This window comes from Bufo bufo, chromosome 2, assembly GCF_905171765.1.
Source record: "Bufo bufo chromosome 2, aBufBuf1.1, whole genome shotgun sequence".
Taxonomy (NCBI): domain Eukaryota; kingdom Metazoa; phylum Chordata; class Amphibia; order Anura; family Bufonidae; genus Bufo; species Bufo bufo.
The window spans coordinates 756,706,068-756,720,442 of record NC_053390.1 but is presented as its reverse complement, the minus strand read 5'-3'; the positions used below and the strand labels follow the sequence as shown (position 1 = coordinate 756,720,442).

Below are 14,375 nucleotides of genomic sequence, written 5' to 3'. Positions count from 1 at the left end.
ACTAACAGAAAGGACACTCGGATTTCTGCTGTAGATGTGCCATAGATGTACAGCAGATCCACCCGAGGATTAGCCTCTTATCTACTTCTGAAGATTCCCTTATCCATGCGGAATCTGCAGAAGCAATGACCATGCTCATTATTTCTGTGAATTATTATTTTCCATAAGGGTGTGGCCACACGCAGGACTGGAGCAAGGATTTTAGCCACCCTAGGCAAAAGCTAATTTTGCCGCCCCCTTGACTCCGCCTATTGACCACGCCCTTTGACCTGCCCCTTTTTTGTCGGCCACCTATTTATACAGACTGTACCCTTCATTGTGGTAAGGCCACGTTTTCTCCCTCCAGCTACATACTATGTCATCCACAGATCCCCATCAGTGTCATCCACAGATCCCCCTTCAGTGTCATCCACAGATCCCCCATAAGTGTCATCCACAGATCCCCCATAAGTGTTGTCCACAGATCCCCATAAGTGACATCCACAGATCCCCACAAGTGTCATCCACAGATCCCCACAAGTGTCATCCACAGATCCCCCATAAGTGTCATCCACCACAGATCCCCATAAATTTCATCCACAGATCCCCCATAAGTGTCATCCACCACAGATCCCCATAAATGTCATCCACAGATCCCCCTAAGTGTCATCCACAGATCCCCTCCCCGCCCAGCGCCGCCTCCTAGCTAATTTATTTACTTAACTTACCTCTGTGTAATCTCGCACAGGCACACTGGCAGAGGCATCGTCGAACGAGGTGCGCTGGAAGACGGCGCTGGTGCACTTCGCTCGGCGATGCCTCTGCCAGTGCGCCTGTGCGAGATTACACAGAGGCAAGTGAAGTGAATAAATTAGGTAGGAGGCGGCGCTGCGAGCCAGGGGCCGGAGCCTCCAGCAAAAGTGCGCTCTACGCGGTGGCGTACCTTACTTATGGGTGGCACCGGCCCTGGCCACACAGTCAGGTTTCTGAATGCAGTTTTGGAAGCCAAAATTAGGGGTTGATCATAACAGGAGAGAAAGTATAAAGGACAGACACTACTTTTCCTATTTTTTTTATTAACTGCTGGCTTTGGCCTCCAAAACTGCATCCAGAAACCTGTTTGTGTAGACATATCCTAATGAAGCCAGAGCCTGTGAACAGGGTTTCAAAAACCACATTCACATGCAATGGATGAAAAATGTTAGCAGATTTGAAGTTCTCCTCACATCCATGATGTGTGAACATGTAGCCTGACACTGCAGACCTACCTGTGCTAGAACAGCAACATTTTCTAGGTCATTGAAGGTATGAAAGAACATTTTTTTTCAAATATAGACATTCCAGTTATGGTATGTACTCTGCGCACATGATTGAAACATAACATAAAAATATAAAAAATTTCAGTAGATCTACCTGATTCCACGGGACACACAAATATTGCTTTATCTTCCAACCTCTGCAAATGCTCATATAACCAAGACATGCAGATATGATGGTCCTTGTATGGTCGTTGGTGCGGAGGATTAATGTCCAGCACTGCATATGTTTTAGCTGCTGCATAGAACATGGATTCATTGTGTCTTACTTCTGTTCCTACCACCAGATTGTGTACAACCCAAGCTCTAACTACTGCATAGTAGAAATCTATAGAGTTCTTCATTAAGACGTCATCCCTGTAGACCATGCTGCTTGGAAACTTCAATTCGACTGACCGTCTCCGTAGTTGGAGATTTTTTTCATTTTTCCAAAGTTTTTTAAAGACCACAATCCCCGTTCTAAATTCAGAGGAAGCCACAACATCCAGATGCACTGTGCAAGGACCGCTGCATAGATATTCTACCGAAATATTTGCATTGGCAAGGGTTTTTGGCAAATCCTCAATAGCTACATAGTCTTTGTTATTCAAGTATTGTTCGGATTGTTTGGTTACAGATGTCGTCTCCTTCGTGGAGCATAATAATGGAACCTGTAGAAAGAGGAAACCATCCATCTATGTGACATTCCATTGATGAATTTTCATGTAATTTACAGTATTGGGAAACAGGATATATGTATGTGATACTTTGGAAGCAAATTATACATAGTGAATTGGAAAATGTTCCGTCAAAACTTATGTAGAAATTGTGATCTTTATACTGTATGATCCATTTACCAATAGAAATAGCTGATGTCTGTCTGATTCTAGAGTTCATACCTTGAAGGCCATGTGCACCTTTGGGGGCAATTTTTTTAAATTATTGCATTGTACTCATTTTGAGCTAAGGATCATTTTTTCAATTGGTCTTTAATAACATGTTGAGCCCTTTTCTCTGTGCAGCCTTGAGATTCTCTAGTAGCATTCTTTGGCCCTTTGCAGACCAGAGCGTGTCCGGATTAGGTCGGGATGCGACCCGATGCATTGCGGCAAACCCGCGCGAGTAGGAACGCAATTGCAGTCAGTTTTGACTGCGATTGCGTTCCGATGTTCAGTTTTTATCGCGTGGGTGCAATGTGTTTTGCACGCGCGTGATAAAAAACTGACTGTGGTACCCAGACACGAACTTCTTTACAGAAGTTCAGGTTTGGGTTAGTTGTAGTGTAGATTGTATTATTTCCCCTTATAACATGGTTATAAGAGAAAATAATAGCATTCTGAATACAGAATGCTAAGTAAAATAGGGCTGGAGGGGTTAAAAAAAATAATAAAAAAATTTAACTTATCTTCATCCACTTGTTCGCGCAGCCGGCATCTCTTCTGTCTTGTTCTGTGAGGAATAGGACCTTTGATGACGTCACTACGCTCATCACATGGTCCGTCACATGATCCATCACTATGGTGATGGATCATGTGACGGACCATGCGATGAACGCAGTGACGTCATCAAAGGTCCTATTACTCACAGATGAAGACAGAAGAGATGCCGGCTGCACGAACAAGTGGATAAGGTGAGTTAAATTTTTTTTTATTTTTTTTTACCCCTCCAGCGCTATTGTACTATGCATTCTGTATTCAGAATGCTATTATTTTCCCTTATAACCATGTTATAAGGGAAAATAATAATGATCGGGTCTCCATCCCGATCGTCACCTAGCAACTGTGCGTGAAAATCGCACCGCTCCGCACTTGCTTGCGATTTTCACGCAACCCCATTCATTTCTATGGGGCCTGCGTTACATGAAAAACACACAAAGAGGAGCATGCTGCGATTTTCACTCAACGCACAAGTGATGCGTGAAAATCACCGCTCATGTGCACAGCCCCATAGTAATGAATGGGTCCGGATTCAGTGCGGGTGCAATGCGTTCACCTCACGCATTGCACCCGCGCGGAAAACTCGCCCGTGTGAAAGGGGCCTATATGTTTTCACTCTGTTCCATCAAGCAGCTCTGCTGAGGGCTCCTTATCTCTTATCTCTGACCTCGTAAACACTCATTACAGCTCAATTCTTATTTTAGAATGTGACTATATAGTCCCTTTACACAGGACGACGATCTAGCACATTGTCAGGAAGGAGGCATTTCTTCCCGACAATCTGCTGATCCCTAGCGGAGGACACCAGTGCATTCACATGCATCTGCTGCAGAGTATGGGGAGAAGTGATCGCTAATGCCCTCGCTCTTCCCCATACTGTCTCGTTGTTTCCCGACAGCAGATCGTGTTTACACAGCAGGATCTGCTACTGGGAAACGATGATCTTTTGTGCTGCACAAAACATACAATTACCCGATGAACGAGCGTTTTGCACGTTCATCAGGTATTCGGCAGTACATTTACACTGCCAGATCATCTCTAACCAGCGTTACTAGTAACGCTGGTTAGTGATGATCTGTTCAATTGTCGGCCCGTGTAAAGGGCCCTTAAGTGTTTATGACCTTTTAGCAATTTAGAGATAAGGATTATTAGATGACGGCACAAAGTGAAAGTAAAAGTAAAATTCACACAGCGAGACAGTCAACCATTAATGAAAAAAGAAATTTTAGCCCAAAATGAGTAAAAGGCAATTATAAAAAAAATTTGCCCCCGAAAGTGTACATAGACTTTAAGGATACATGTACACGAGTGCAGATTTTAAAACAGAAAATCTGTGAGGTTTTTCGTGCAGATATTTTCACATTTCCACACTATATACGCACCAAAGACCACATGTGTTATTTGCGTTTTTTGGTGAGGATTTTGAGCAGATCTCACCCTTCCATTGATAAGGGTGAAGTCTAAAACAAAAATCGCACAAGCAAATGACATGCTGCAGATTTCTAAAACAGGTCAATTTCCTCAAGGAAGATAAAGGCAAAGTATACGCGGTATTTGTCTGATCTCATACACTTTGCTGGTACTGTATTACGCTGCGTTTTTTTCTGCACGTAAAGCCATGCTGAAAAACCACGTGTAATCCACAAAGTGTGCAGGGGTTGTACATGAATAGAAACACATGGTTACTTTCTTCCAAAAACCGTGCCAGTCTGTCTGCAGGCTGTGCGGGATATTGGAGCTTAGCCCCAATCACTTAAATACAGATGAGCTGTAATACCAGATACAACCCATGGATAAGTGTGGTGCTGATTCTGGAAGAACATGTTTTTCTAATTCTTAACAAATCCCTTTATTCAACCAGAACGTATACATTTTGTAATGAGCCGCCAGCTACCAAACCAGCACAAACGCAGCACAAACGAATGGTGTATTTCTTTTTGACATTTAAGAACATGGGGTGGAAAGTGGGCAGGGTTTCAGCAAATCAAGTGCGCAATATCTCGGAAACCAAAGCGGCGCAAACGTTCATTTTTGCGGCACAAACGCAGCACAAACTAATGGTGCATTTCTTTTTGAAATTTAAAAATATGGTGTGGAAAGTGGGCAGGGTTTCAGAAAATCAAGCGCGCAATATCTCGGAAACGAAAGCGGCGCAAACGTTCATTTTTGCGGCACAAACGCAGCACAACGAATGGTGTATTTCTTTTTGACATTTAAGAACATGGGGTGGAAAGTGGGCAGGGCTTCAAAAAATTCTAACGCACAATATCTCAGGAACCGAACCGGCACAAACGTTCATTTTTGCGGCACAAACCAGCACAAACACAGCACAAACGAATGGTGTATTTATTTTTGAAATTTAAGAACATGGGGTGCTAACTTCACACAGGTGTCTGACCCAGGAAGAAGTGCAGCAGTGTCTTACAAAGATGACAATAGACAAATCACCAGGTCCAGATGGCATACACCCCCAGATTCTAAGAGCATTAAATAACCTAATAGACATACCCCTACAGGTGAAACTCGAAAAATTAGAATATCGTGCAAAAGTCATATTATTTAAGTAATGCTAATTAAAAGTAATTGCATTAAAGCAGCTTAAAGTTTGAATTTAGTCAAAAGGTTCAATATTCTAGGCTCAAAGTGTCACACTCTAGTAAGCTAATTAATCCATATCCCCTGAGCAAAGGGTACCTCAAAATTGTGACTTTGGGGTTTCATAAGCTGTAAGCCATAATCATCCAAATTATAACAAATAAAGGCTTGAAATATCTCACTTTGCATGTGATGAGTCTATCTCATATGTTAGTTTCGCCTTTTAAGTGTCATTACTGAAATAAATGAACTTTGCACGATATTCTAATTTTTCGAGTTTCACCTGTATTTCTGATATTTAAGGACTTTACAATGACAGGGTCTGTTCCACAGGATTGGTATTTTGCAAATAAGGTGGCAATATTCAAAAAGGGGTCAAAAACAGAGCCCAGAAACTCTAATATCTGTTGTGGGTAAACTATTTGGAGATTTTCTATGCTATCTTGGAGTATCTCAATGTAAATAAGTGTATAATGCCATATTAGTACAGCTTTATGAGGGATTGGTCATGTCAAACTAATCCCCTAATAAAACTATCTCTAATATACTTTATTAATCAATTTTCTATTTTTACTACACTTTCTCCTACCTAAAGTGCACCATTCCCTGATGCGCTTAAAACGCTGTTCTTCGACAGCTCAGCGGTGTACGGTGTACGGATTTTATCAATGGGCCCACAGCAGCGCTGTGAGTACGGGCAGGAGCGCATATTGCTGCTCCTGCCTGTGCGCCCCGGAGGTTTACTAACTCTTGGCATAGCACATGGGTACCCTGTACCCATGTACTATGCCAGGATTAGCTGAGAGAAGCGGGCTCCTCCTTCTGCCTGCTCCACTAGGGTAAGAGAACTGCATGTCAGCTCTTAGCTTAGCTGAGCAGGCAGAAGCAGGAGCCCGCTCCGCTCAACTAATCCTGGCATAGTACATGGGTACAGGGTACCCATGTGCTATGCCAAGAGTTAGTAAACCTCCTGGGCGCACGGCAGGAGCAGCAATATGCGCTCCTGCCCGTACTCACAGCTCTGCTGCGGCCCCATTCATAAAATGTACTCCATACACCGCTGAGCTGTCAGTGATGTACAGAGAACAGAGTTTTAAGCGCACAGGGAATGGTGTGCTTTAGGGAGGTAAAAGTATAGTAAAAATAGAAAATTGATTAATAAAGTATATTAGAGATAGTTTTATTAGGGCATTAGGGACAACATATTAAAAGTTTATATAAAGGTTTAGTTACCCTTTAACCACCTCCGGACCGCCTAACGCAGATTCGCGTTCCGGAGGTGGCAGCGCTGCGCACAGTCACGCATATACGCGTCATCTCGCGAGACGCGAGATTTCGCTCCAAGCCGGCCCGCGCATGCGCATCGCGGGCCGGCAAAAGTTAAAGAACAAGTTAGTCACCAGCCTGCCAGCAACGATCATTGGCTGGCAGGCTGGCGATTTTTAAAAAATCCAATCACAAGCCATATAACAGATCATATTAGTAAATATGATCTGTTATATGGCTTCTCTGCTCCTGTGCTGGTCCTTTTCGTCGGTTGGATCCAGCACAGGAGCAGACTGAACTGTGAGTAGCACCAACACTACACCTTAGCCCCAGATCACCCCCCTGCACCCCAATTAACCCTTTGATCACCCCTTTGATCGCCCCTGTCAATCACCAGTGAAAGGAAAAAAAGTGATCAGTGTAAACTGTCACTTTTTTTTTTTCACTAGTATTGGCTGTTAGGTTTTAGGGATAGTTTAGGCCCCTTGGTTAGGTAGTTAGCGTCAGTTAGCGCCCACCCCACCGCACCGCAGTCACTTTTATTCGCTGAATAGCGTATCGCTAATCAGCATTTGTACTTTTATAGTATCTGTAAGTGATCAAAACTGATCACGGTCAGATCTATAATAGTATTAGTGTCACTTTAGTTCGCCCTCCACCCAAAACGCAGTGTTTGCCCGATCAGGCCTGATCGGTCGCCCACACGTGCGTTCACCCACGCCCGCCCCACCGCAGTGACAAAAAATATATATTTTTTGATCACTGCACATTCATTTTACACGCACTGCGGCGATAAAAAAATCAGTTTTGATATTTTTTATCAACCGCAGCGGCCTCCGGTACTTCGCTAGCCTCCCCTTTGTAAGACAGGTTTGCTTTTTTTCTTGGGTAGTCTCAGGGAATACCCCTAAATTTAGTAGTCCAAAATGTCAAACAGGGGGTATTCTTCTGAAGAGGCCTACAGGATTCTGACCCAGTCGGATGAGGAGTGGGAACCCTCATCTGATGAATCTAGCGGGTCAGAATATGAACCTGTGGAAAGCAGTGGCTCTCTGACCCAAAGTTCGGACGAGGAGGTGGAGGTCCCTGGCAGCACCAGGCGTACCCGGCCCCATGTCGCTAGACCACAGGTTATGCAGGATCCGCTTCAAGAGCAGCAGAGTGGGGCTGTCGCTGCCGGATCACGTGGTGAGGCATACACCAGCAGCGCAGCCCTCCCTGGACCTAGTACCAGCACTGCCGTACAACATGGTGACGTGGCGAGCACCAGAAGGGCAGTTGAAGCTGGTACGGTGGCACGTGCACTAGTTACCCCGTCGCAGCCACCGCAAAGACAGGCCCGTAGAGCCCCTAGAATCCCTGAGGTGCTGGCAAACCCTGATTGGCAGTCACCAACTTCAGCCGCACCTGTAGTTCCCCCTTTCACCGCCCAGTCTGGAGTTCGGGTTGAGACGGCTCAAATCGGTTCGGCCCTGGGATTTTTTGAGCTGTTCTTGACTGCGGAGCTCTTGGACTTAGTCGTGGCAGAGACCAACCAGTATGCCACACAATTTATATCCGCCAACCCGGGAAGCTTTTATGCCCAGCCTTTCCGGTGGAAACCAGTCCAAGTTTCCGAAATTAAAATTTTTTTGGGCCTTCTCCTCAACATGGGCCTGACAAAAAAGCATGAATTGCGGTCATATTGGTCAACGCACCCGATTCATCACATGCCCATGTTCTCTGCTGCTATGTCCAGGGCACGATTTGAGGCCATCCTCCGTTTCCTGCATTTTAGCGACAACACCACCTCCTGTCCCAGAGGCCACCCAGCTTTTGACCGGCTCCACAAAATTCGGCCCCTCATAGACCATTTCAACCAGAAATTTGCAGATTTGTATACCCCCGAGCAAAACATCTGCGTAGACGAGTCCCTAATACATTTTACCGGGCGCCTTGGCTTCAAACAGTACATCCCAAGCAAGCGTGCCCGGTATGGGGTCAAATTGTATAAGCTCTGTGAAAGGGCCACAGGCTATACCCACAAATTTCGTGTCTATGAGGGAAAAGATCAGACCCTGGAGCCGGTCGGTTGCCCTGACTACCTGGGGAGCAGTGGGAAGACAGTCTGGGACTTGGTGTCACCCTTATTCGGCAAGGGGTACCATCTTTATGTGGACAATTTTTACACAAGTGTGGCCCTCTTTAGGCATTTGTTTCTAGAACGGATTTGCGCCTGTGGCACCGCGCGAACTAGTCGCGTGGGCTTCCCCCAACGGCTTGTAACCACCCGTCTTGCAAGGGGGCAGAGGGCTGCCTTGTGTAACGAAGAACTGCTCGCGGTGAAATGGAGAGACAAGCGTGACGTTTACATGCTCTCCTCCATTCACGCAGACACGACAATCCAAATTGAGCGAGCAACCCGTGTCATTGAAAAGCCCCTCTGTGTCCACGACTATAATGCGCTCATGGGAGGGGTGGACTTCAATGACCAGATGTTGTCTCCGTATTTAGTTTCCCGCAGAACCAGACGCTGGTATAAGAAGGTGTCTGTATATTTAATTCAATTGGCGCTGTACAATAGTTTTGTTCTCTACAGTAAGGCTGGGAGAACACGATCTTTCCTCAAATTCCAGGAAGAGATCATCGAGAACCTCCTTTACCCAGGAGGTTCCGTGGCCCCATCCCCCAGTGTAGTTAGCCGTCTACACGAGCGACATTTCCCCAGTGTCGTTCCTGGTACCTCAACCCAACCGTCACCCCGAAAAAGATGTCGTGTCTGTAGCAGGAGTGGAATAAGGCGTGACACCCGCTATTTCTGTCCTGACTGTGCTGACCACCCTGCCCTATGCTATGGAGAGTGTTTCCGGAAGTACCACACACAGGTACACCTAGCATAGGGATTGCATCTCACAGGACAGGCACACAGGGCTATTAGGGCCCTTTTACTCTCAGCTGCTGCAAACCTCTCCTTTCACCTGGGATAAAGTGCATAACGTACTTCGCCACATCTTTGGGCGATTTGCGCTTTGCACATTGTCCCATGGGGAAGGAGAGGTTTGTTCTATAAAGGTAAAAAAAACTAAACAAAAAAAAAATTACCGGTAAGTAAAAAAGTTTAAAAAGTTTAAAAAAGTTAATATGTTCTGTTCTAAAGTTAATAAAGTTATTGCTTTGCGGCCTGGTTTTTTCTTTTTTGTTTTGTTTTTTTTACCTTCCAGGTGGACCAACCGATCGACCAGCTGCAGCACTGATGTGCATTCGGACAGAAGCATTGCGCTGCTGTCAGATTACACGCAAGTCGGTGTATGCGGCGCTGCAAGACGAGATTTCTCCTCTGCAGTAAAAGATATGTTTGCCGAGGCATATGAGCTGAGGAGGTGGCGGTGTTCATATACTTTGGCAAACACTTTGTATATATAAAAAAAAAAATCCCGGCAATGATTTATTCATCCACATCGATTGATGTGAATGGAGAAATCTGGTTTGCCAGGGCATACGAGCTGAAGTGGGTATGGATGTTGGGCGGAGCTCCTATGTCCTGGCAGACGCCTTTCCCCTCCTTTTTCTTTTTTTGGCAGAGATTTTTTCATCCACATTGATCGATGCGAATGAAGAAATCTGTGCCGTTCATTTTTTTCTTTCAGCCCAGAGGCTGAACGGAAAAAAAAAATCTCATTACCCGTATGCTCAATATAAGGAGAATAGCAGAAACTCCTAATGCTGGGCATACATGTAATGATTGCGGAGACCCTCAAATGCCAGGGCAGTACAAACACCCCACAAATAACACCATTTTGGAAAGAAGACACCCCAAGGTATTTGCTGAGGGGCATATTGAGTCCATGAAAGATTGAAATTTTTGTCCCAAGTTAGCGGAAAGGGAGACTTTGTGAGAACAAAATCCAAAAAATCAATTTCCGCTAACTTGTGCCAAAATTTTTTTTTTTCAATGAACTCGCCATGCCCCTCATTGAATACCTTGGGGTGTCTTCTTTCCAAAATGGGGTCACATGTGGGGTATTTATACTGCCCTGGCATTTTAGGGGCCCCAAAGCGTGAGAAGAAGTCTGGTATCCAAATGTCTAAAAATGCCCTCCTAAAAGGAATTTGGGCCCCTTTGCCCACCTAGGCTGCAAAAAAGTGTCACACATGTGGTATCTCCGTATTCAGCAGAAGTTGGGGAATATGTTTTGGGGTGTCATTTTACATATACCCATGCTGGGTGAGATAAATATCTTGGTCAAATGCCAACTTTGTATAAAAAAAATGGGAAAAGTTGTCTTTTGCCAAGATATTTCTCTCACCCAGCATGGGTATATGTAAAATGACACCCCAAAACACATTCCTTACCTTCTCCTGAGTACGGAGATACCAGATGTGTGACACTTTTTTGCAGCCTAGCTGGGCAAAGGGGCCCACATTCCAAAGAGCACCTTTCAGATTTCACAGGTCATTTACCTACTTACCAGACATTAGGGCCCCTGGAAAATGCCAGGGCAGTATAACTGCCCCACAAGTGACCCCATTTTGGAAAGAAGACACCCCAAGGTATTCCGTGAGGGGCATGGCAAGTTCCTAGAATTTTTTATTTTTTGTCACAAGTTAGTGGAAAATGATGATTTTTTTTTTTTTTTTCATACAAAGTCTCCTATTCCACTAACTTGTGACAAAAAAAAAAAATTTCCATGAACTCACTATGCCCATCAGCGAATACCTTGGGGTCTCTTCTTTCCAAAATGGGGTCACTTGTGGGGTAGTTATACTGCCCTGGCATTCTAGGGGCCCAAATGTGTGGTAAGGAGTTTGAAATCAAATTCAGTAAAAAATGACCTGTGAAATCCAAAAGGTGCTCTTTGGAATATGGGCCCCTTTGCCCACCTAGGCTGCAAAAAAGTGTCACACATCTGGTATCTCCGTACTCAGGAGAAGGTGGGGAATGTGTTTTGGGGTGTCATTTTATATATACCCATGCTGGGTGAGAGAAATATCTTGGCAAAAGACAACTTTTCCCATTTTTTTATACAAAGTTGTCATTTGACCAAGATATTTATCTCACCCAGCATGGGTATATGTAAAAAGACACCCCAAAACACATTCCTCAACTTCTCCTGAGTACGGCAATACCACATGTGTGACACTTTTTTGCAGCCTAGGTGGGCAAAGGGGCCCATATTCCAAAGAGCACCTTTCGGATTTCACTCGTCATTTTTTACTGAATTTGATTTCAAACTCCTTACCACACATTTGGGCCCCTAGAATGCCAGGGCAGTATAACTACCCCACAAGTGACCCCATTTTGGAAAGAAGAGACCCCAAGGTATTCGCTGATGGGCATAGTGAGTTCATGGAAGTTTTTATTTTTTGTCACAAGTTAGTGGAATATGAGACTTTGTATGAAAAAAAAAAAAAAAAAAAAATCATCATTTTTCACTAACTTGTGACAAAAAATAAAAAATTCTAGGAACTCGCCATGCCCCTCACGGAATAGCTTGGGGTGTCTTCTTTCCAAAATGGGGTCACTTGTGGGGTAGTTATACTGCCCTGGCATTCTAGAGGCCCAAATGTGTGGTAAGGAGTTTGAAATCAAATTCTGTTAAAAATGACGAGTGAAATCCGAAAGGTGCTCTTTGGAATATGGGCCCCTTTGCCCACCTAGGCTGCAAAAAAGTGTCACACATCTGGTATCTCCGTACTCAGGAGAAGGTGGGGAATGTGTTTTGGGGTGTCATTTTACATATACCCATGCTGGGTGAGAGAAATATCTTGGCAAAAGACAACTTTTCCCATTTTTTTATACAAAGTTGTCATTTGACCAAGATATTTATCTCACCCAGCATGGGTATATGTAAAAAGACACCCCAAAACACATTCCTCAACTTCTCCTGAGTACGGGGATACCAGATGTGTGACACTTTTTTGCAGCCTAGGGGGGCAAAGGGGCCCATATTCCAAAGAGCACCTTTCGGATTTCACTCGTCATTTTTTACAGAATTTGATTTCAAACTCCTTACCACACATTTGGGCCCCTAGAATGCCAGGGCAGTATAACTACCCCACAAGTGACCCCATTTTGGAAAGAAGAGACCCCAAGGTATTCGCTGATGGGCATAGTGAGTTCATGGAAGTTTTTATTTTTTGTCACAAGTTAGTGGAATATGAGACTTTGTATGAAAAAAAAAAAAAAAAAAAAAAAATCATCATTTTCCACTAACTTGTGACAAAAAATAAAAAATTCTAGGAACTCGCCATGCCCCTCACGGAATAGCTTGGGGTGTCTTCTTTCCAAAATGGGGTCACTTGTGGGGTAGTTATACTGCCCTGGCATTCTAGGGGCCCAAATGTGTGGTAAGGAGTTAGAAATCAAATTCTGTAAAAAATGATGAGTGAAATCCGAAAGGTGCTCTTTGGAATATGGGCCCCTTTGCCCACCTAGGCTGCAAAAAAGTGTCACACATCTGGTATCTCCGTACTCAGGAGAAGGTGGGGAATGTGTTTTGGGGTGTCATTTTATATATACCCATGCTGGGTGAGAGAAATATCTTGGCAAAAGACAACTTTTCCCATTTTTTTATACAAAGTTGTCATTTGACCAAGATATTTATCTCACCCAGCATGGGTATATGTAAAAAGACACCCCAAAACACATTCCTCAACTTTTCCTGAGTACGGGGATACCAGATGTGTGACACTTTTTTGCAGCCTAGGTGGGCAAAGGGGCCCATATTCCAAAGAGCACCTTTCGGATTTCACTCGTCATTTTTTACTGAATTTGATTTCAAACTCTTTACCACACATTTGGGCCCCTAGAATGCCAGGGCAGTATAACTACCCCACAAGTGACCCCATTTTGGAAAGAAGAGACCCCAAGGTATTCGCTGATGGGCATAGTGAGTTCATAGAACTTTTTATTTTTTGTCACAAGTTAGTGGAATATGAGACTTTGTAAGAAAAAAAAAAAAAAAAAAAAAAATCATCATTTTCCGCTAACTTGTGACAAAAAATAAAAAGTTCTATGAACTCACTATGCCCATCAGCGAATACCTTAGGGTGTGTACTTTCAGAAATGGGGTCATTTGTGGGGTGTTTGTACTGTCTGGGCATTGTAGAACCTCAGGAAACATGACAGGTGCTCAGAAAGTCAGAGCTGCTTCAAAAAGCGGAAATTCACATTTTTGTACCATAGTTTGTAAACGCTATAACTTTTACCCAAACCATTTTTTTTTTACCCAAACATTTTTTTTTTATCAAAGACATGTAGAACTATAAATTTAGAGCAAAATTTCTATATGGATGTCGTTTTTTTTGCAAAATTTTACAACTGAAAGTGAAAAATGTCATTTTTTTGCAAAAAAATCGTTAAATTTCGATTAATAACAAAAAAAGTAAAAATGTCAGCAGCAATGAAATACCACCAAATGAAAGCTCTATCAGTGAGAAGAAAAGGAGGTAAAATTCATTTGGGTGGTAAGTTGCATGACCGAGCAATAAATGGTGAAAGTAGTGTAGGTCAGAAGTGTAAAAAGTGGCCTGGTCTTTCAGGGTGTTTAAGCACTGGGGGCTGAGGTGGTTAATGATCTTGTAGAAGGCTTGCGCAGTAAACAATTTTTTGTTGAAGATATTAAACTGTGTAAAGTAATTAACACGGAGGAGGACAGTATACTACTACATATGGATCTGGATAAATTAGAGGCTTGGGCAGAGAAGTGGCAGATGAGGGTTAACTCTAAGGCCTCTTTCACACGGGCGTTGCGGGAAAATGTGCGGGTGCGTTGCGGGAACACCCGCGATTTTTCAGCGCGAGTGCAAAACATTGTAATGCGTT

The 14,375-nt window shown here is 43.8% G+C and overlaps 1 protein-coding gene across 2 annotated transcripts in view; it reads right to left on the bottom strand.

Annotated features, from left to right (window-relative positions):
- The window catches only part of SEL1L3 (SEL1L family member 3), a 97,088-nt gene that overhangs the window by 73,002 nt on the left and 9,711 nt on the right, over nucleotides 1–14,375 (bottom strand). For both annotated transcript variants that reach the window (XM_040419013.1, XM_040419015.1), the window contains exon 2: nucleotides 1,393–1,945. In XM_040419013.1, coding sequence (XP_040274947.1) covers nucleotides 1,393–1,945 — 553 coding nt within the window. The remainder of the gene's footprint in view (nucleotides 1–1,392; nucleotides 1,946–14,375) is intronic.